General features: G+C 32.9%; 1 protein-coding gene and 1 long non-coding RNA gene across 4 annotated transcripts; both read left to right on the forward strand.

The window, feature by feature from the left end:
- The first annotated feature begins 3263 nt into the window (after positions 1-3263).
- LOC104242794 (zinc finger CCCH domain-containing protein 22-like) lies at positions 3264-7092 on the forward strand. 3 transcript variants are annotated; one of them, XR_011403770.1, is made up of 9 exons: positions 3264-4432; positions 4809-4991; positions 5080-5259; positions 5351-5451; positions 5538-5801; positions 5883-6030; positions 6234-6437; positions 6550-6610; positions 6701-7014. XR_011403770.1 is itself a non-coding variant. In XM_070162823.1 (9 exons), the coding sequence occupies exons 1-8, from the start codon at positions 3396-3398 to the stop codon at positions 6561-6563; spliced, it is 2151 nt and encodes a 716-aa protein (XP_070018924.1). In that variant the 5' UTR covers positions 3264-3395; the 3' UTR covers positions 6564-6610; positions 6701-7092. The 3 variants fall into 3 exon arrangements, 2 of the variants coding, with proteins under 2 accessions (XP_070018924.1, XP_070018925.1); XM_070162823.1 differs by having other exon boundaries at positions 6530-6610; positions 6701-7092; XM_070162824.1 differs by lacking the exon at positions 6550-6610 and having other exon boundaries at positions 6701-6840.
- Positions 7093-12794: 5702 nt separating this feature from the next.
- On the forward strand, positions 12795-14458 carry LOC138882395 (uncharacterized). The gene is made up of 3 exons (XR_011404004.1): positions 12795-12867; positions 13467-13525; positions 14167-14458. It is a non-coding gene; the product is annotated as an uncharacterized lncRNA (long non-coding RNA).
- Positions 14459-20560: the final 6102 nt, after the last annotated feature.

Genomic DNA, 20560 nt, shown 5'->3' on the forward strand with positions numbered 1-20560 from the left:
TAATGTGTACGCAGACCTTACCTCTACTCTAGAGGGAAAAGAGACTATTTCCGAAAGACCTTCGGCTTGAGAGGAAGAATAGGAACAAGTAAATAACAAGAACAAGGCCAGGAAAATGATATCAACAATGTAAGGATCGAATTCTCATAACAATAGTGTTAGTATTATTATCGTATTTCCTTATTCTCAGAACTCTATTACTACCTGATGTTTTCTTGTACTCCAATTATCTTACTATCTTGCCGTTGTTATTGTTTTCGTTTTGCTTCTCCACTATTGTATTTATTTTTCAAAATTTTTATTATTTTACTTTCTTTAGGCTAAGGGTCTATCGAAACAACCTATTTATTTCCACAAAATAATATTGAATATATTACTGTTGTTATTGCTGTCTATATTTTATTAGTCAAAATTATTCGATACATGTACTAATCTATATCTATCTATACTATATTAAAAGCACGAAGGCCCTTAGCGAAATGTTGATTGAACTTTTTACCCTTCATTAAAAGACACCACAATAGACAAAATTGTCATTTACTATTTTCTCAAATTATTACCTAATTATTTTTATAATATTTCACCTAATAGTTACGCACAAATTTATTAAAAGAAAGTCCTTATTCCCTTTGATTTCTTTCCAAATATGGAGACTTGAAGAAGTCACTATATAAGTATATCTCCAAGTAAATTTGGAGAATTGAAAACGTATAGTTGTCCAATTTGTTTCATAGTTTGTTTTGATTTGATTTAGGTTTAGCTTTTTATTTTTTCTAGTATATTTTCATGAATTAATATCTAACAATAATTTTGACTTTCAATTTAGAACTCCACATAAACTCTTCGCTAAAGTTCTTGCTTATGCTCTTCTTGATTTTATTGCAATCTATAGTGTCAGCCGACCAGGTATGCTTTTATGTTCATTTAAAGTGCTGAGATTTTTTTGCTTAATTATATTGTGGTTTCTCTTTTATTATTATAATAATAATAATAATAGTGCAATTTGCTTCTTCTAGCCCTTCTACAATACAGTTTTTTCTTTTTGTATAGGATTATAATTTCTTGCACAGTAATTGTCAAGTTCATTAATCCCATACTTGGCGACTTCCATGAGTTATTCGACATGCTAAAATTATCTAAAGTCGATGCTTCTTTCGCTATTTGTAATATATGTCTATTTGTGCATGTGTGTTCCTTTGTATATTTTTGAGATAACAATTATATTAAAACTGCAAAAAATTATAGGTTGTGAAACATAAATAGTTGAACTCTAAACAGTTAAAAATTTAACGTAATATGTGCTAATTTGCAACTTAGAATTGTTATATTTAATTTACAGAAAGGGCCCTGAAATATTTTGTTTGACGTTTTCAATAATTTATTCTCTTATATTGTTTGGCGCGACGCTTTATAGACAAAATTGTTATTTACTATTTTTCTCAAAATATTTTTTAATATTTTTCCTTATAAAAGAAACACTAAATGCTCCCATGGTAACAATGCATTATTAATACTCTGAAATATATTAAATTAAAGGAGAGAATTTTATTTGTTTACTTACAAGAGTTGTTCGGAACTTTGGATTGTTTATTTGTTTTTTCAAATGGAATTAAATTGCATATGCGATTCTCCTAAAAAGATGGGTTAGAATTAACTTATTCTAGCAACTATAAAGAAACATGAACCTATTTTTGTCTCATAATAATAGGAAGGAGTCCTTCACTAACTATAATTACAAGAAAATAAATCAGCAAATTATATTTAGAAAAGACTTACGTAAAATTCGTTTACAAAAGTTATAGAAATATAACCAATAATTTATTTATTTTATATTTTTTTGCAGGATATATATTATAAATTCAATGCACAAATAAATAATATAAAAAATAAAATTATAAGGTCCTTAGAAATGTTGACTTTTTATCATTCACTAAATTTTTTTATAGTCGACGAAAAAGTCATTTGCTAGTTTCTTAAATATTAAATAAGTATAATCATAAACAAAAAATGTATAGCCTATTTTGGTAAGAATATGCTGAAAATAGAAGTCTAAATAAATATGTCATTTAGTGTCACGATTCAAAAGTATTTTTAATTAATAAGATACGAAACAATATCATACAAATAATTAATAAGAGGAATTTTTACTATAAAGTCGCAAGTGATAAAGTTTAATACAATTCGTTTAAAAAAGTTTTAGAAATAAAACCAATCTAATTAATTTATTTTATATTTTTTTACATAATACATATTATAAATTCAATGCATAAATAAATAATATAAAAAGTAAAAATGATAAGGTCCTTAGAAATGTTGATTGAACTTTTTCGATTCACTAAAAGATCCCACAATGACAAAAAAGTTATTTGTTATTTTCTTAGACATTAAATTAGTATAATCTTATACAAAAATATATAGGCTATTTTGGTAAGAAGTGTGCTGAAAATAAGTCTAAATAAATATATCATTTAGTGTCAGGATTCAAAAGTACTTTAATTAAAGAGATACAAAACAATATCATTCAAATAATTAATAATAGAAGTTTTTACCATAACGTCGCCAATAATAAAGTTTATCAAATAATACTTTGCAACAATTTATTCTTCTTGTATACTACATTTTTTACTTATTGAGGATGACATGCGCATGCAAAGCACATATACAAGGGGTATAAAATTTAACGGCAAACAATTTAGCAACGAATTAATAACGAAGTTCGTAACTAAATTCAAATTTTTTCTATAGTATTTGTTGTCAAATGAGGTACGCGTTTTAATTTTGCGCGTACACTTAAACTACTAAAATAAAAAGTAACAGTACGTGCATACTAATTGAGTCCGGACACCACTATTATAGGGAAGATTAACAATCTACTAGATTTTTTTTGTCTAACCAAATTAAAACAATTAAATTGAGACCCCCCAACAAAAAGAAGTCACTAATTTTCCTTGGAAGGTCAATTATATCCTTCTCAAGTGTGACGTTGAATAAGGCATATAATGATTGCACAAATATAACATCAAACCCCTATCATTACCTTTTATAACATGGTTTATATCTCGGCCACCTCTTCCTAATAATTCCCCAAAATAAAACCTTCCCCTAACCCCCACCCCCCTCCCCCGCCCACAAACACACACACACTATTCTAATAAATCCTCAAATGGTAGTACACTACTACTACTTTTTTTCTCTCTTTATCAAAGGTTTTTAAAATCTTTTTACTCACTATTTAAAAGTCCACTATCCTCTATCATTGTCCTTTCTTTCTCTCTCTTATTTCTCTTTCTAGAAAGGTTCCAACTTTAGGGAAAAACCAAAGGGGTTTGTAGTAGTAGTAGAAGTAGTGATAGTCACACTAGTGAAGTAGTTTTGTAGTAGTGAATGTTTTTGCTATGGATGCATATGAAGCAACAAAGATAGTTTTATCAAGGATTCAAAGTTTGGATCCAGAAAATGCTTCAAAAATCATGGGTTATATTTTGATACAAGACCAAGGAGAAAAGGAGATGATAAGATTAGCTTTTGGTCCAGAAGCCCATTTGGTTTCACTAATTAACCAAGCTAAAGCTTGTTTAGGACTTTCATCAAACACTTCATCTGCAACTTCAACTCCTTCCTCTCCTTCACCTTTTAACCCCATGTCAAATGCTACAAAGTTGAACCCTTTCCCTCAATCTTCACCAAGAATCATGATTCCTAATAATGGGTTTGTTCATTCTTCACCTAATTCACCTTGGTCTAGTGGGTCACCTGTGTTTTCAAGAAGCCCTAGACCAATAATGGCTAGCTCTAGTTCACTATCTTATGCTGCTGTTGTGAATGGTTCAACTAATTCTGTTTCTGGGTCTTCAACTACTTCACTATCACTACCTTTTTACAATAATAACAATGAGCTTAATGATGAGTTTGGTAGTAATACTAGTGTTCAAGTTCAAGATCATCAAGTCTTGTCATTTCTTGATGAGTCATCATTGGATCCAATTATGAGTCCTAGTGGTAGAAGTGATTCACTTGTTTTCCCTTATGGGAATTGTGAGGAATCCCCTCATGCTCATCTTCATAGGAGGAGTTGTTCAGTGAATGATGTTTTTCTAGGTGGGGGTGGGGGGGTAGATGATAGTGGGGGTGGGGGTAGTGGGGGGTTTGGTTGGAGACCTTGCATGTATTATGCAAGAGGGTTTTGCAAGAATGGGAATAGTTGTAAGTTTTTGCATAGTGTTGGTGGATTTCAAGATTCTGATGGGTCTAGTGCTATTGTTGGTTCTCCTAGTAATAATAAAGTTGACTCTTTTGATGATTTTCTGAGGATGAAAGCTTTACAACAGCAGCAACAACAGAGGTTTGCTGCTGCCTCTCTTATGGCTTCTGGTGCTCATCATCATCCACTTGCTTACAACAAGTGTATGAACATCTTGAGTGATAACCAAAGGTATTTTTGATTTACCCTTTAGCTGATATTTGCTCCTGGTTGCTGTTCTTTTAAGGAAAGTTTTTAACTTTATAACTTTCTTGAATCTGGGGTAGTAGTATTTTTTCACTCTTACCTTATTATGAACTTGTAAATGTTTGTCTTGCTAGTAATTTGGTGATTTATGCTGCTGTCTAGTCTAATCTTAAGCTTGATTTGGTATATACTTGTATTAAAAAACTTATCTGTAGCAATTAGCAAGTCATTGTTTAAGGTTAGGTAGTTATAGTCTAGTACATGCTGCTAAGTTTTTTCTGATTGGTACGTCATTTGGAGGTTGAGAATTGGAATATTGGTTGGACATTTGAGGTATATTCATGTATGGTCTGAACTGCAGATCGGCTGCAGCAGCGTTTATGATGGGAGAAGAATTCCACAAATTTGGTCGATGCCGTCCTGATAGAAGTGATTTTTCAGCAATGGCAATGGGCGGTATCTCAAATTCAAGTTCGCGACAGATTTACTTAACATTTCCTGCTGATAGCACATTTAAGGAGGAGGATGTGTCTAATTACTTTAGGTACGTGTTTATTGTGGTCTGGATTCTTGGAAGTCTTGAAATTGGAATGAAATTGATGATGAAGTGCCTTTGTAATTTGTTTTTGAAGCATGTATGGGCCAGTCCAAGATGTTAGAATTCCTTATCAGCAGAAGCGTATGTTTGGATTCGTTACGTTTGTCTACCCAGAAACTGTGAAGCTCATCTTGGCTAAAGGGAACCCTCATTTTGTGTGTGATTCTCGTGTACTTGTCAAGCCTTACAAGGAAAAGGGAAAAGTCGCAGACAAGTATGTACTAACGTTGATCATGTTAATGTTATTCTTGAGTTATTACGGCCCTTTATTCATGTCTAATGTTTCATTGTTGATTAAACTAAAGGAAGCAACTGCAACAACAGCATTCGCTGGATAGAGGAGAGCTGTCGGCATGTTTAAGCCCATCAGCCCTCGAGTCTAGGGAGCCATATGACCTTCCCTTTGGTAAGAAGATGAATTAAACTTCTGATTTTCTTCTCAAAGTGTAGGATGGATTGTTTTGATAGTTTTAAGTGTCTTTTCATATATAGGAGCAAGAATGTTCTATAATTCGCATGAGATGATGTTGAGAAGAAAATTAGAGCAGGAGGCTGAATTGCAGCAAGCCATTGAACTTCAAGGCAGAAGGTTAATGAATTTGCAACTGATGGACCTGAAGAATCAACATTGCAACGATCACTTCCCATCGAGCCTCTCTGCTAGTCTTCCAACTGCTTCCGAGATGCAGTTTCACTCTCAAAACAGTCATAATCTTGTTCCTCTGTCTAATGACATTGATGAAGAAATCCCTGCAGGTTTACCTTTGATAGATTCTTTGCTGTTTTCTTCTTTAGTTTGGTGGATAGAGTATTTGCTGATTTTATTTCTTTCTGCAGAAAACACCGATATCCATGAAGCTACCAAGTCCCCATCTAATGCATCTGATGAGAAGGTGCCTCAGGAAATGCTGCCTAGCAATATTGGGAACGAGAACGGCAGCAAGGAGCAGACCGCTAACACCGGCGACTCTAATCTTCAAGAAAGGTACTGAACATCAATTTCTTCAATGGAATTTCAAGATTATTAACAGCATGTTCTTAGTTCAAGATTGTAGTTGGGAGGCTTTCCTTTCGTTTGGTTTCCCCAGTGAGAATGTCAAATTTTGCTGGAATTGGTTCTAAATTAGCGCAAATTAGTGTTTTTGGATTCTTTCTAATGTTATTGATTTTTGTTTGATGTTGAAGCAGCTTGGAGCACATCCTTCCTGATAACCTTTTTGCTTCTCCTACAAAGTCAGCTGCAGAACACCAGGCCGCATTCTCCACTGATTCAGCTGAAGCCGGCGTTAGTTCCCCAATAACTGCTACTACTACTAACAACATCTCTATGCTTCCCACAACTTCTACGCTCAACATGGCTTCTCTTAAATCTTGTTACTTCCACATGCCAAGGTACTTAATCTCTCAACATCTTTTCGCAATCCACTCTCTTTGTTTTTTAAAAAAGAGTGAAGAGAACTTAATTTGAGGTGGTCATTGACCAGGTTTACTTCTGGGCAAGAAGCCATTGAAATGTAGGTGTTAGAGTTTGTGCAAGGCTAGCTAGGAGGGATTAACTTAGCTTGGTAAAAGAATCTTTTTTTATTTACTTTTGGTTTCAATTTTCTTTGTCATTCTTCTTTTGAATTAGATTCTCTTTGTATTTGTTTATGCAGAAAAGTTTGAGTAGTACCATATACAAGAAGTAAAAGTCCTCTAGCTGTATAGCCAAAGTATACCAACAGAAGTAAAGATTGGTAAGGAAAGATCTCCTCAAGATTGTTGTCATCATCAATACCATACTACTTACAACAAATACATAATGTATACGTAAAGGACAGATGAACTGATTAATGAGAGTGGGGTCTCTCTCTGTGTTTATTTTGTACCCTCTTTTGTAGTTGTGTGCTGGACCACACTTTGAACAATAGCAAAAAATCAAAGGCAGGCTAGTAGTAACCCTTAGTTATGATAGTAGTTTCCTCTCTTTCCTCTGTTTTTTTTACCGTTGTTAACTTGCTATCATGTAAAAATTAAAGTTGAAATATGAAAAATGCCTTTTAGATCATCACTTTATGCTAAATGGGGTTCTAGATTTAGCTTCCAATTTTTTCAAGAATGAGTTGATACCAATACCATTTACTTTGGTGGAGCTAGGCTATGTTCCGCGGACTTTCCAAATATGATGTCGCACCCCTGTCGGATCCTCAATAAATGCACTACTTTTGGAGGATCGGACATGTAACTTTTAAAGAGTTAGAGCAACAGAGGAACTAGGTACTCAAAAGGGAAATAAAAGTGAATACTTTGTATGTAGATTGCAAAGATCTTTGTTTTCCTGTTTTAAGTCCTTCATCATTTATTAGGAGTAGAGGGATTACACTTGGAAAAGGAAACCAGGGAAGAAAGGGGCATACAAGGTTGTGCCTAACGGTCAATTAAGTGAGTGAAACTATAGGAGACTAGAGTTCAAATTTCTGTAGCGACAAAAAATTTGGACAATTTCTTTCATCTGTCGAACTATTGGTGTGCAGAGTTATTCGATACTTATACTGGTAGAAGATAATAGATACTAGAGTTTGTGCTGGTAAGATGAGATAGATGCCTGATTAGATAATAGAAGTGCATACAAGTTGTCCGGATACTACTCCTTTGGGAGGGTTTTTTGGGGGGCGGGCGGGGAGGGGGTGTGTGAAGGGAAAATGGTGGGGTTAAAAAAGTTGTGTTCTTTTGTGCTATCAAAGGCTACTTTAAGGGGGACTCTTTTGTCTCATTTTGTGGTTTCTTTTAGTTGGACATGAGGGTTGAAGGGCCATACTATCACATGGCTACTGACACAAATTTGAATGGTATCACAGAGGGGGTACCCCTCCTCCCCCACCCCCACTCCACTACTTTCACTTTCAAGTCCCATATTATTCATACTTAAATCTTAAATGTGTCTTTGCCTTTTTGTTTTTATGGGTATTGATGCCTCCTCCTGTTTTGGCATGCTTTCCATTTAATCTTTTGTGCACATGTGCACCCAAATTTTGATCCTTTTGCCCCTAATAACTATTAGAATAATTTTGTCTTCTCACCAACATTAAAGAGTCTAAACAGGATTTGTTTATTAAATTGACATAACATAAAGTGATTGAATTGATGTTCTTTTTCCTAATTTCTATTATTTTGGGACCCTCAATTGGAGTTGGTGGAGATCCTCAGGGTAGATATTCTTGTTTCTCTGTCTCTTGATTTTATATGGTGTTAAGGCCAAGATAATAGATAAGTAATCATAGAAATTTGAGTTCTTCCACGAAATCACGTGCCCCATACGTTTATGTTTTATTATATAGTTTTGTACTTGGTACATAACGTTATCTGCCCTAGTTGAGGTCATATTTGGCTCTAAAGTCCACATTTTAGATTAACTCTAATTTCTTTTTTCTGACTTTCACTTGTCATTTTCGGGTTACAAATGTAGCCGATTAGGGCTCTATTGATAAATGAAAGGATTGATGAGTCCGAACCGTGAAAACCTACAAGGCTCTATTTATTAATGAAAGAAAGGATTTATGAGCCCAAGTCATGAAAACTTAGTAGAAATGGCATGGGGTAGTTTTATTTAAGATGATATTTATTTTTTATCCAGCAATTCTAATGTGGAGCAAAAATAGTCACTATTTTATTAAAATTAATATGAAAAGATATTTTTACTCTTTCTTCCCTTGCTTTTCTTCCCAAACCCTCGTTTCTCTCTCTGCATTGGAAATATTGGACTGTATCATTTGCTAGTTTCTTTGGAGACAAAATTCAGGAGTTGTGCAAAATATTCAAATACTAATAGCTGCTTACTGAAAATTCTCGACACAATATTCAGATCAACACCAATGAATACCTTCAAAAACGTTTGCTCATCCTACTACGTAAAACAAAAAAATGCATCAATCTAGAATGACTGCTTACAATTACAATATTGATTCTTTTCCTATTACTCTATTGATCTTTCAGTAAAATATGGTTACCAGGAGGAGATGCCTCCCCTTAAACAGTGAAAGGGTGGTTGATCTTGAGTTTTAGTTTCCTGAACTTAGACTAACAAACTCAAAAGTTAAGGACAATAGGTCTTGAACTTACAGTTACAAGTTCAAAAGTTAAAAGACAATAGGTTCTGAAGTACTGAACTAAAACTAACAAGCTAAAAAGTGACAATATGTCCCTAAGTCAACAAATTTTTAGAGTTAAAAATGGACTTGAATCAATTCATAGGATATTATCTTGGGACAAAGGAATATTCGGTTGTCTTTAATTAAGTGGAAGTTCTTAATTTAGTAAAATCTGGGGGGCAATAATTGGGACAATTTTTTGTGTGGGGCATCTGAACTTGAATGTATAGAAACTTTTTCACATGTAATCAAGTGAGTTGCACCCCGACATGTGTGAGCCCAAAAAAAAAAAAAAAAATACTAATGGAAATCGCCATACATTGCTGTGATTAATCGAGTACATAATAGTAAATTTGTGATATTGTCCTTTTTTTTTGGTTTAGACCGGCGCACCTTTAAAATCTGCATAAAGTATTTATTGGTCACTTAACACATGATATATTGAGAATTGTTTTGTGCGAACATCACTCGAATCGCGAGTCTTGAAGCAATGGTAAAGTTGTTTTCGTGTGACCTATATATCTTGGGTTCGAGCCATGAAAGCAGTTACTAATGCTTATAATTACGGTACGCTGTCTACATTACACCTCAGGGTGTGGCCTTTTCCTGAACCTTGCGTGAACGTGAGATACTTTGTGCATCCGGTTGTCCTATCCTTTGAATCGTGCACTTTGATTTAGACTTAGTTGCATGTCACAGGTCATATTTACGAAACAAAAGCTTGGTATTTTGATTGAAAAATTAGAGGGCGATTTATTTATTATTCATCGAATTTTAAGCCGTGTGTAATTAGTTTTTTTAGCGATTGCTTGATTATTAAACGCCATTGTGTTAAGTATTTCAGAAAGGTCACGTGCTCTTTAATTACTTGTATATTTCTGATCAAACGAAAAGAGATTTGAATTCTAAAGAGTTAATGTAGTGCATGTATTTTAATTTTTAATTAATTTCTCTTTTACGTGGACAGACATTAAAAAACAATAACTTTAATTGTGGAACTAGATTTTGCTTTGAACCTGAACCAATTAAACATGATTTGGGCGTTTTCCTACCCCGATTGACTTGGACCACAATCTTATAAGATTTGGACTGCTATTGCCTATTGGTAGAATTGAACTTGTTTAGAAGTAGTTATAGCATTTTCTTTTTAACCCCTCCCTGCTCAGGAGGATCTATACTGTTTTCACACTTTCCCTCCAGCATGACTCGAACTTAGAACCTAACGATTGTAGATGGAGGTGCTTTTACCAACTGAGCAAGCCTCACTTGTCAAAGGTTATAGCTAGGGGTGTACATAGATCGGGTTAGTTCGGATTTTATAATTACCAAACCAAACTAATTGTGTCGGGTTATTAAGCCTAAAGACCAAACCAAACCAATAAAACTCGGGTTTTTCAATCTCGATTTTTCTCGGGTTTTCGGGTTATTCGGGTTTTTTTTTACGGATTTTTTCCGGTAAAATCTTCGTAAGATACAACTATATAAAGTTTTCCGAAAAAATAATATAAAATACGAGATGTGTCATGGCATTATCCTAAAATATTCAACAATAAAGACAATAAAATATGTAATATAAATATTGCTAATTAAAAAGACATAATAAAAATAAACATAATCTAAAGGTACTAAGTCATGCTAAAATAAGTAGACTAATAAAGGAGTATTAGTTACATGACTAAACGCTAAAAGAAAAAGGTTATGCATTTTATCTAAATTATTGCAAAACAAAAAATAGATATTCAATACATTACCGCGTAGTATTGAATTGAATGTCTTTTGTTAGCATTAGTATTGACTTTCTTCAGTTAAAATCAAACCAAACTAATTATGGTCGGGTTTTTTTTTCCAACACCAAACCAAACTATAATCGATTTTTTTTCTCGGTTTGACTCCCATTATCGGGTTGATGGGATTTTTCGATTTCCTTTGTAACTTTATATTCTAGACATTACAACTTTCTTTAAAGTCCAAGTATTTTTAAAGGCAATTTTACCCATTTGGTGGAAAGATATTTAAAAACTATGATGTATTTTTGACTTGTTTCTGCATTTAAATATTAAGCATAATTAAACGGAGGATAAAGCACATTTCTAAAGGAAATAAAACGGAAATGTCATTGATTACTTAAAATAACAAAAATAAAATTGTTAGTCGTGGAACATGTAAATAAATATATAAGAACATTAAATTCTTCAGGATGTGAACTCAATCATATACAATTTATTTTTTAATCACCTAGAAGCTTATCTTAAAGTTAATTTTCTTTTTTTTTTGGGGAGCGTTATCGGAGTCGAGCTAGGAGTGGCAAATAAGTGGACACCCGCCACTTTTCACTGGTTAGAGAGACCCTCTTTAATACATTGTCACTAGCATTAAAGATCGTCACTAGCATCAATATCGTCACTTTCATCAATATCGATCTCTTCAAGAAGAAAATCTTTAGGCTTGTTATCCAGGAACTATCTTTTTCGTTCTTATATATATACAATTTATATTCTTGTCCTATCGAATGATTCTTCATTCTCATAACTCGAACATAAAACCTATGGTTATGTATGATGGGATATCAATCATCTTATCGCACGATAACATATATATATGCGCACGCTTAATTATTTTTTTGGAAGGGAATCGTTCTTGGAAATATGCAAAATTTGTCCATAGCACTGAACTGTGATATTCTTATTCCCATAATATATTATGATGGGTCACACGACTTCAACATTTTCATGTCTATGGCAGAGCAAATCTTTGTACTGAAATCTACGACATGGATATTATTTCCATCCAAAGGAAGATTTTCTGTAATTGTACACGAAATAAAACAAATAAATTAATTTTTTTTTTTTTTTTTTAGTTTTTTCATCAAATCTTTGTTCATAACTTCACGTGAGCTTGCTCATGTTGTCAGTTCTAAACCTATGAAAGAGAAATGTTGTGGTAGGTTGACGAACAATATAAAAATTGCCGATTTATAAAAAATCCTCATAATATTGAATACATTAGTGCGGACATTTTAACACACGTTACACTTCTGAAATTATAAATAAAAGGGTCAAAATAGAGCAAGATAGATATGGATAATTTATATGTCGACCCCTACTTGTGATCGAGACATAGTTGTTACTATATTCTAACAAATATTTGTTTACCCAATTTAATTTACTCCATTTGTTCCTAAATAATTATCATTATTCATACTCAGAGAGCCAAACAAAACGATCCTGTGAGATTTGTCTTGTAACGTAATGCTTGTGATCTTATCCAATAGCCGTAGGTGTCGGGTTCAAATTTCATCAATGCTCCTCAACTCTTGTTCTTTTCCTCGCAATATGAGATTTTCTGACGCGAATTCAGATTTAGTCGGACTCCAATAAAGGTATTGAATATCGGGTGAAAACTAAAAGAAATATAAATATATAAGCATTTTCATATGTAGTAACTAATAGATGGAGTTCTGATTTAACTCTGAAATTTAGTCAAATTGACCACAGAAAAGCGTATAGAACAAGACTCATCACTTTGAAAAACCTACTTTATTTATTTATTTATTTATTTTATACATAGAATTGTCGTATTCTTTCTGCAGAATCGTCCAAACTTGTGACCAATTGACTTATAAAAGGTTTCTCATAGTTGATAGTTTGAGTCTGTAAAATTGGAACACAAGGTGGCTAAAAAAGTTGACACCAAAAGTAAGTTACTTTTCTTTGTTTGTTAATTTTATAATAATTGTGGTGTTGGAATTAACTAACTTGCGCGTCAATTAATTCCATGAGCTACCGGCTATCTTCCAGCAACACACGTAAGTGATCACTTACTGTAGTGTTTGCATGACCAACTTAAGAATATTGAGCGCGATTAAGTTCATATTTTTATGAGTATTTTGGCAAATCTGGAATTGATTTTTACTTTTAGTGACAAACTCCCACATATATATATATATATATATATATATATATATATATATATATATATATATATATATATATATATATATATATATATATAGTAGTTCATGTTTCAGGGGAATTATACTTTTTTAATTATATGTTAGTCTAACATCGTAATGCTTTTGGTAAACTGAAACTCCAAAGCTTTTATGGGAGAGATTTTTAATTTTTTATTAAATAAAATAGTTAAACATGATGACATCCCAGAACTTAAGGATACTAGAAATCTGATACATAGTTATACAGACATGAAAATACATACTTATATTAGCTTTTATTTTACTTTTTAAGTTTTCTTATAGCAATAAAAACAGAAGTCCTCATATTCACACGATTTTCAGTATTGGCAGAAATTATTTTGAAATTATGGAGGATGGCAACAGCTCATTCAATTTTTCAGGTATTTATAGTCTACATGAATTCTTTTTTATCTTCCATCCAAATTTCTTTTATTGATAAGAAACTTAGAATAGAAATGAGACTTAATCAAATCAAGGATCATGTACATCAAATAAATCTGTCTAACTATTCATGAACATGAATATTCGGTACTTGTGCCGGTGGAAAATAGCAGATACTTGGTGGATTATTTAGTCGTGGTGCGCGCAATTAAGTGGCAAAAAGTTCAAACATAATAGTAACTAAGTAGCAATGTATTTATATGTAAACTATGTATTGACTCTCCTTAATTTTTTTGAATTTACTTTTATATATTTTGACTTCCCTTAACGAAAATTCTGGCCCCGGCCCTGATTTGAACCACGACAATTGTTTGACCTATTGAAATGCTTATATAGACTTAGTTTGAAATCGACCAATATAAAGTTAGCTTCTATTTTTGGCCAAGACTCGTAAAAGAGTACTGTCATCGGAAACAGCCTCTCTACCCATCGGGATAGGGATAAGGTCTTATTACACACTATCCTCCTCAAATCCTACTCATGATATTTTATTGGATCGTCATTGTTGTTCTACTCGTAAAAAAAATGTTATGAAACTGTAATTCATAAATATTTCGTGTAATGTTGGTACATATGCCAGGTAAAAAGAAGAAGTCAGAGCTCGCAAAACTACAGAAAGAGTATGATGACAAAATAACAGCCATCAATGAGCTAAAGAAAAAGAAAGAAGAAATGAAGCTTCAATTGGAAAAAAAGGAAATTTCAGAAGAGAAGAAAGAGGCTTTCAGAAAATTGACTGAAAAATATCAAAGTATGAAAGATGAATATGATTCCCTTTTGGTTGAGAAATCAAAGGGAAAAGAATAATATCTTAACAGTCTGTTCGGGTTGTTCGTTTCATAATGAACCGTTTTGCACGGTATTGTATTGTTGATGCAATGTTTGGATTTACTGTACTATTTGTCGTATAGTAACTAATAAGTTTACTAAAATATATCCTTAATTATTGTATATGTTTGTGTGTAATTAACTCAATAATTGAAGAAATTATCTCATAAGTCCTCAATCATCAATAATGCAACTTAACATTTGTTCCAATTTTGTAATTTTTATTTTAATTTTAGTTTCACAACAACCTTGAAAATCTAAAGAATCTTGAAGATACAACTTACCATATATAAGCATGCAACTAATAATTTACAAACTTTAAATAAACTCAAAATCAAAGAACAATAATAAACATAAAAGGATATTAAAAAAATAAAGCAAGCTAGTAGGAGAATATACTATTGAAAGCTAGCTAATGAACCTACTCATATTTAGCTAAATGTATCATGGATTAAAAATTAAAAGATCTCATAAATTATCTTGTTATTCTTATGCCCATTATTGCTCTCATATTTAGCTAATGAACTCGTACCCCTTCTTTTTTAAATCTTTATTTTTCCTTTATCTATTTTTATCATTTATATATAATTTAAGTGTAAGACATATACAAAGTGAAATCTAATAAAGTTATAGTATTATAACTTTCTACATAGTTCAAATGAGAAATAAATTAATAAGTAAATTTTAATTAGCTTTAAATTCCTAAATATTAAAAAAATAATTAAATGGCTATTAATGAAGTGCTTCTAATAATATTTAATTTTTTATGTTAAAGATCAAGTTTGAAAAGAAAAATAAAAAGGTTAGTTTTAAATGAAAAAAACTTACCCGCACCAGGTATTTATACCAGGTTTAGTTAAATTAACCACACAAGACAAACTAAGGTCTGTACATAACATTTACAATTGTAAGGTTGCCGTCACCGTCCGTTCTTCTTCTACCATTTTGGTATGTTTTGAAGCTTTGGGTCATTCTTTCTTTAGTTTTGCATTTCTTGATTGCAAATCAGAAGCCACAATTCTAAAATTATAACTTGGTTGGAATTTTTCGTGTAGAATGATCGGTACTAGTATTTTGAAACTTTTGGGAAGAGAAGCTTATCTTTTGAATTTTGATGGTAGAATTATAACGACTCGGTCGTTCGTTCTAAGAGTTTAAGTCTCATTTCCCCCATCTATACTTATTTATGTGTTGTTCAGCTGCGTGAGTTGTATCGAGCTGGTAGGTTTGGGTTCAAAGTAGTTTTGGAGGGAAATGAACACTTAATCTCTTAGTTAGAAAGCTAAGTTAGAAAAGTCAACCGAAAGTTGACTTATGAATAGATGAATTCGGATTTGAATTTTTATGATTCGATTGGCTTCGTTGATTGATTTTAGACTTAGAAGTATGTCAGGAATGTAATTTAGAGGTCAGTGGTAGAATTAGGCTTGAATTAGCGAAAGTTGAAAATTTTGCAAATTTTGGTCGACCGTGGAAAAAGTAGGTATCGGGGTCGGAATGAAATTCCGAAAGTTGAAGTAGGTTCGTAGTGTCATTTGTGACATGTGTGCAAAGTTTTAGGTCATTCGGAGTGGTTTGATAGGTTTCAGCATCGTTGGCGAATTTTGGTAGTTTAGAAGTTCTTAGGCTTGAATTCGAGGTTGATTTGGTATTTTGGTGTTGTTTTGGGTGTTCTGGAGGTTCGACTAAGTTTGGGTAGTGCTATATGACTTGTTGGAATTATTGGTTAAGGTCCCGAGGGCCTCAGGTGAGTTTCAGATAGATTTGGGTTGTGGTGCGCTTGTTTTTCTTATATTTCGACATGGTTTCTTCAAGCATAAATGATATCATATTAAACAAACGAGCTCCGATTTCTTTTTTGATTGAAGCATTAGATCCGTATCGTAATTACAGACCCGTAGCAAAAAAAATGGTCGATTTTGGACATTGTATGAAGATTTTATGATCATTTTACTAAGAATTAGGTTGCCTGATTTTCATATTAATTACGAAATTGCCACTGACGGCGTATTTAAAAATCTGAACTATTTGCAAATATTGAAACCAACATATCTCATTCATTATAAGGTCAAAACGAGTGATTCAAAAGTCTAACTTGACTAGAATTTCACAAGGAATCCATTGGTGGCATAAAAAGTGAGTTTCAGAATCGTTTAGCACAAGAAACGAGGTAGAATAACTGACAGAAAATATATAAAATAAGGGTTTGTTCATTCGGTCATATTTTGAGTTGGGGAGCTTGGATTTGGGCGATTTTGGAGGCGATTTTCACCATAGGGATTGGGGTAAATGTTCTCTACTCGGTTTTGGTTATATTTCATGAATCCATCTTCGTTTTTGGGATTTGATTGATGATTTCAAAGTAAAATTGAGGGAGTTAGAGCTTGAGTTTTGGATAGTTTTAGGTAGGGATTTGAGGGACCAACAGAGTCCGATTTTGATAAATTTTATATGGTTAGACTCGGGAGAGGACGAGGTTTATTATTTTGCCATTTTTACTGATTTCAAGATGTGAGCACGGGGCCTGGGTTTTGGCCGATTTCGGATTTCTGGCATATTTATGTAGTTTTTATTGTGGAGTTCGATTCTTTAGACTATGTTGATAGTAGTTGTCACACCCCTTTTTTAAATAAACCTCACTAACCCTCTTAAAAATATTAAAAGATTTAGTAAAGCTTGAAAAAGGTTTTTAATTAAAAAGTGACAAAATTGTGTTCAAAAAGATTTTTCAGAGTCGCCACCTGACATTGGTTTCGGTGTGCCAGGTCACCATTTTTTAGAAATAATTTTTCCCTTTTAAACACTTTGGACTCCAAAATTAAGTCTGCACCAGAGATTTGGGTAACGGGATTCATTTGACTCGGGGAGAAGGTGTTAGGCACTCCCCAAGTCCCGTAACTAATACGGTTGCATACTCGATCAAGTTGGCTTCTAAAAATATTCAATTGAAGTAGAAAGCACAGAAAGGGAAAATATACACACAAAAGGTTCGAGGTCGTCCCCACCTAAATAAAAGAAAAAGAAAAATGAAAATAAAGTGAAAATACTATAAGTTCTACTATCGATCTCCAAATACAAATACTTCGAGGCATACCCCAGAATAAAATATATACAAATCCTTCGGGGAATTCCCCGAATAAATTTAACTAAGGGAATAACCTCTCGCCTCGAAACGAACAAAATCCTAAGGCTTGCCTACCCAAGTGTGGTCGGCCTAAGCATGCTCCTAACGGACAATGTAATAGAAGTAAAATAAGTAAAACTAAAGAGATAAAAATTAACTTCAAGCTCACTTCCTTTTAACCGTCCATCTCCATTCCCACGCAACAAATAAACAAGTTACTGCTAACTGAACGAGTAGGAAGCATAAGCATTCAAACAATGAAAGCACTTAAAGCAAATGAGAATTGCAATAGAGAATTCTAATAAAACAATGCTATTTAACTCATGAAGACTCTTAATATAATTAACGAGACTTCCTAATCCCTTCACTCTTTGCAAGTTGTTTATTTACAAAAGAGCTTTTAATCATGACTTGAACCACAGAGGCATTCCAAGCATCCAAACACAATATTAAAGCTTTTAAAACTACTGTAAAACTAAAACTAAGGACGAAAATCTACAAGTAGGTTGACCTCCCCTGCCTCGAACATTTAAAGATCATAAATATATACATAATCCAACTCAGTGAACTAATTTACATAGATTTTAAACACTTAAACAAGAGAGAGTTGTGAACCATATGAATCCATTTGCCATGATGGTGAACTTGAAGTCCTTTGAATGAAATTACAAAATCTAACACCAAATAATCCACAGGTTCGAACTATTTGAGCTTTCTAAGTGACGTAACTTTAATCTGCTTTTACTTCTCGTATTTTCCATACATACATACTTTTTCACTAAATTCAAATCATAGGATAAAGGAAACATCCATGACCAGAATATGAAATTGTGCTAATTTACTAATAACATGAAATAAGTTTCAACAGTAATCGAGTCTAACCTCATTAGAATTGTCATATCTCATCCCAATGTTTACCATTTTTGTAGGTTTAATCTTCAAAATCAAGATATCCGTTCAACTTGCCATATTAGATCCTTATAAAAGACTTCTAGCAGTGATTGAGCCATTCAAATTTGCAAACTAGCACACACTTTCAAGCTCATTTTTGACTAGAAAAAAGTAGCAGAAAAGATTTAAGCGAGAACAAACCAATAACATGATCATCACCAAAGAGAAACACAATTCACAACAGAAATAAAAGAAAGGAATAGAAATGAACCTGTTAAGCTGAAATCCTTCTAAATAACAATGGAAAAATCAGCAAATACACACTCCTCGAATCGAAAGAAAATCCGACGAGAAACAGCAAGCAAAATCGAATGACGGAACCAGAACTCGAACGACGAACACGACTCCGACCTCGAACAAACTCGAATGGCGAACGAATCTTGGCTCAATCAACCTCCATGTTGAAGCCGAAACCAAAAGAAGAAACTAAAATATTTTTTGGGATATTTTCTGATTTTTTAAAATGGAGACAAGTTGAAACAAAAATCTAAACTCAAACTATTTTTTTGGTATTTTTGTTTTTCTGGAATTTGAACTCAACTGAAAATGGACCAAAATGAGAAGAAAAGAAGAAACTCCCTCTTAAAACCCAAATTTCTTTCCAAACCCTTTTCTCCAAATTCTCTCCCAAATTTCTGTCCCAAAAACCTCAAATATATATAGCAGCCCTAGAAACTTCCTCCTCCTCTCCAAGAAAACTCGTGTGGCCCCCAACAAGATCCGAAAATCCCACTTTTAACAAAAATCAGAAAATGGAAGTCTTGGATCAAAATTTTAATCCAACGGCTCCCAATTTCCAACATTTATCTCAAGGATTCAAATTTTTTGTTTAAACAAAAGAAATAAAAGAAGAAATCTACGTGAATCGAATTGAAATGATGAGATTTGGTACAATTTGAGTGACGTGGAAGAAGGAGAGGAAAGTAGGAGGGCCAGTGAGTGAACTCGACGGGTTTGGTGAGTTTTCCGGCGAGTTTGGGTAGCTTAGAGGTGGGCAGAAGCTTGAGAGGTTGGGATGCGTCGTTTGGGTGTTCTTCATTAGGGTTAGGGTTTGAAAAAATGATATTTATATGGGGCGAGGGACTGACTGATGACCATCAGATTAAAATTTATTGATGGCTGAGATTTAATGGAGAGGTAGGGCGGGTTGGACGGGTATTTGGGGCGGGTCAGTCCGGTTAAAAGGGAAGAGGAATGGGCTGCCCCCATTTTAGGCTCAATCTTGGCCGAAATTGGGCCTCAAATTTGGACTATAACCCTTTAAATCCATCAATTTAATAAACTTAACCTTTTCTTTATAAAAATAATTTAAAATTAATTCTAATTAATTAAAGTAAACTATATCATACTATGAAACTATATATATATATATATATATATATATATATATATATATATATATATATATATATATATATATATATATATCATTTTTATATAAATTATTATATTCAAAATAAAAGTGAAAATCATGGTAAAAACAAAAATATATTACCATAAAACTATTAATAACCTAAACTAAATAGGATAAGATAGAACATGAAACTATTTTTGTATTTTTTTTCAATTTTTGTGCCTTAAAAATAGAATTAAAATTAGTAATAAAGTAAAATCCTATAGAAATAAACCCCCCCCCCCCAAAAAAAATACTAGGACTATTAGAGGTGATTCTAATGCGTGGGTCAATATTACATGTCTACAGATAATGTAATTTTAAATTAAATCCCATTATCCCCAGTAGAGTCGCCAGAGATGTCACACCTTTTTTTAAAAACCTCACTAACCCTCTTAAATTAATAAAAAGATTTGTAAAGCTTGAAAAAGGTTTTTCAATTAGAAAGTGACAAAATTGTGTTCAAAAGGAAATAACTCAGAGTCGCCACCTGACATTTGTTTTGGTGTGCCAGGTCACCATTTTTAAAATGATTTTCCTTTTAAAATCACTTTGGACTCCAAATTATGTCTGCACCAGAGATTTAGGTAAAGGGGTTCATTTAACTCGGGAAGAAGGTGTTAGGCACTTCTCAAGTCCCATAACTAGTACAGTTGCATCCTTGATCTAGTCGACTTT

The sequence above is a fragment of the Nicotiana sylvestris genome, chromosome 11 (assembly GCF_000393655.2).
Source record: "Nicotiana sylvestris chromosome 11, ASM39365v2, whole genome shotgun sequence".
NCBI lineage: Eukaryota > Viridiplantae > Streptophyta > Magnoliopsida > Solanales > Solanaceae > Nicotiana > Nicotiana sylvestris.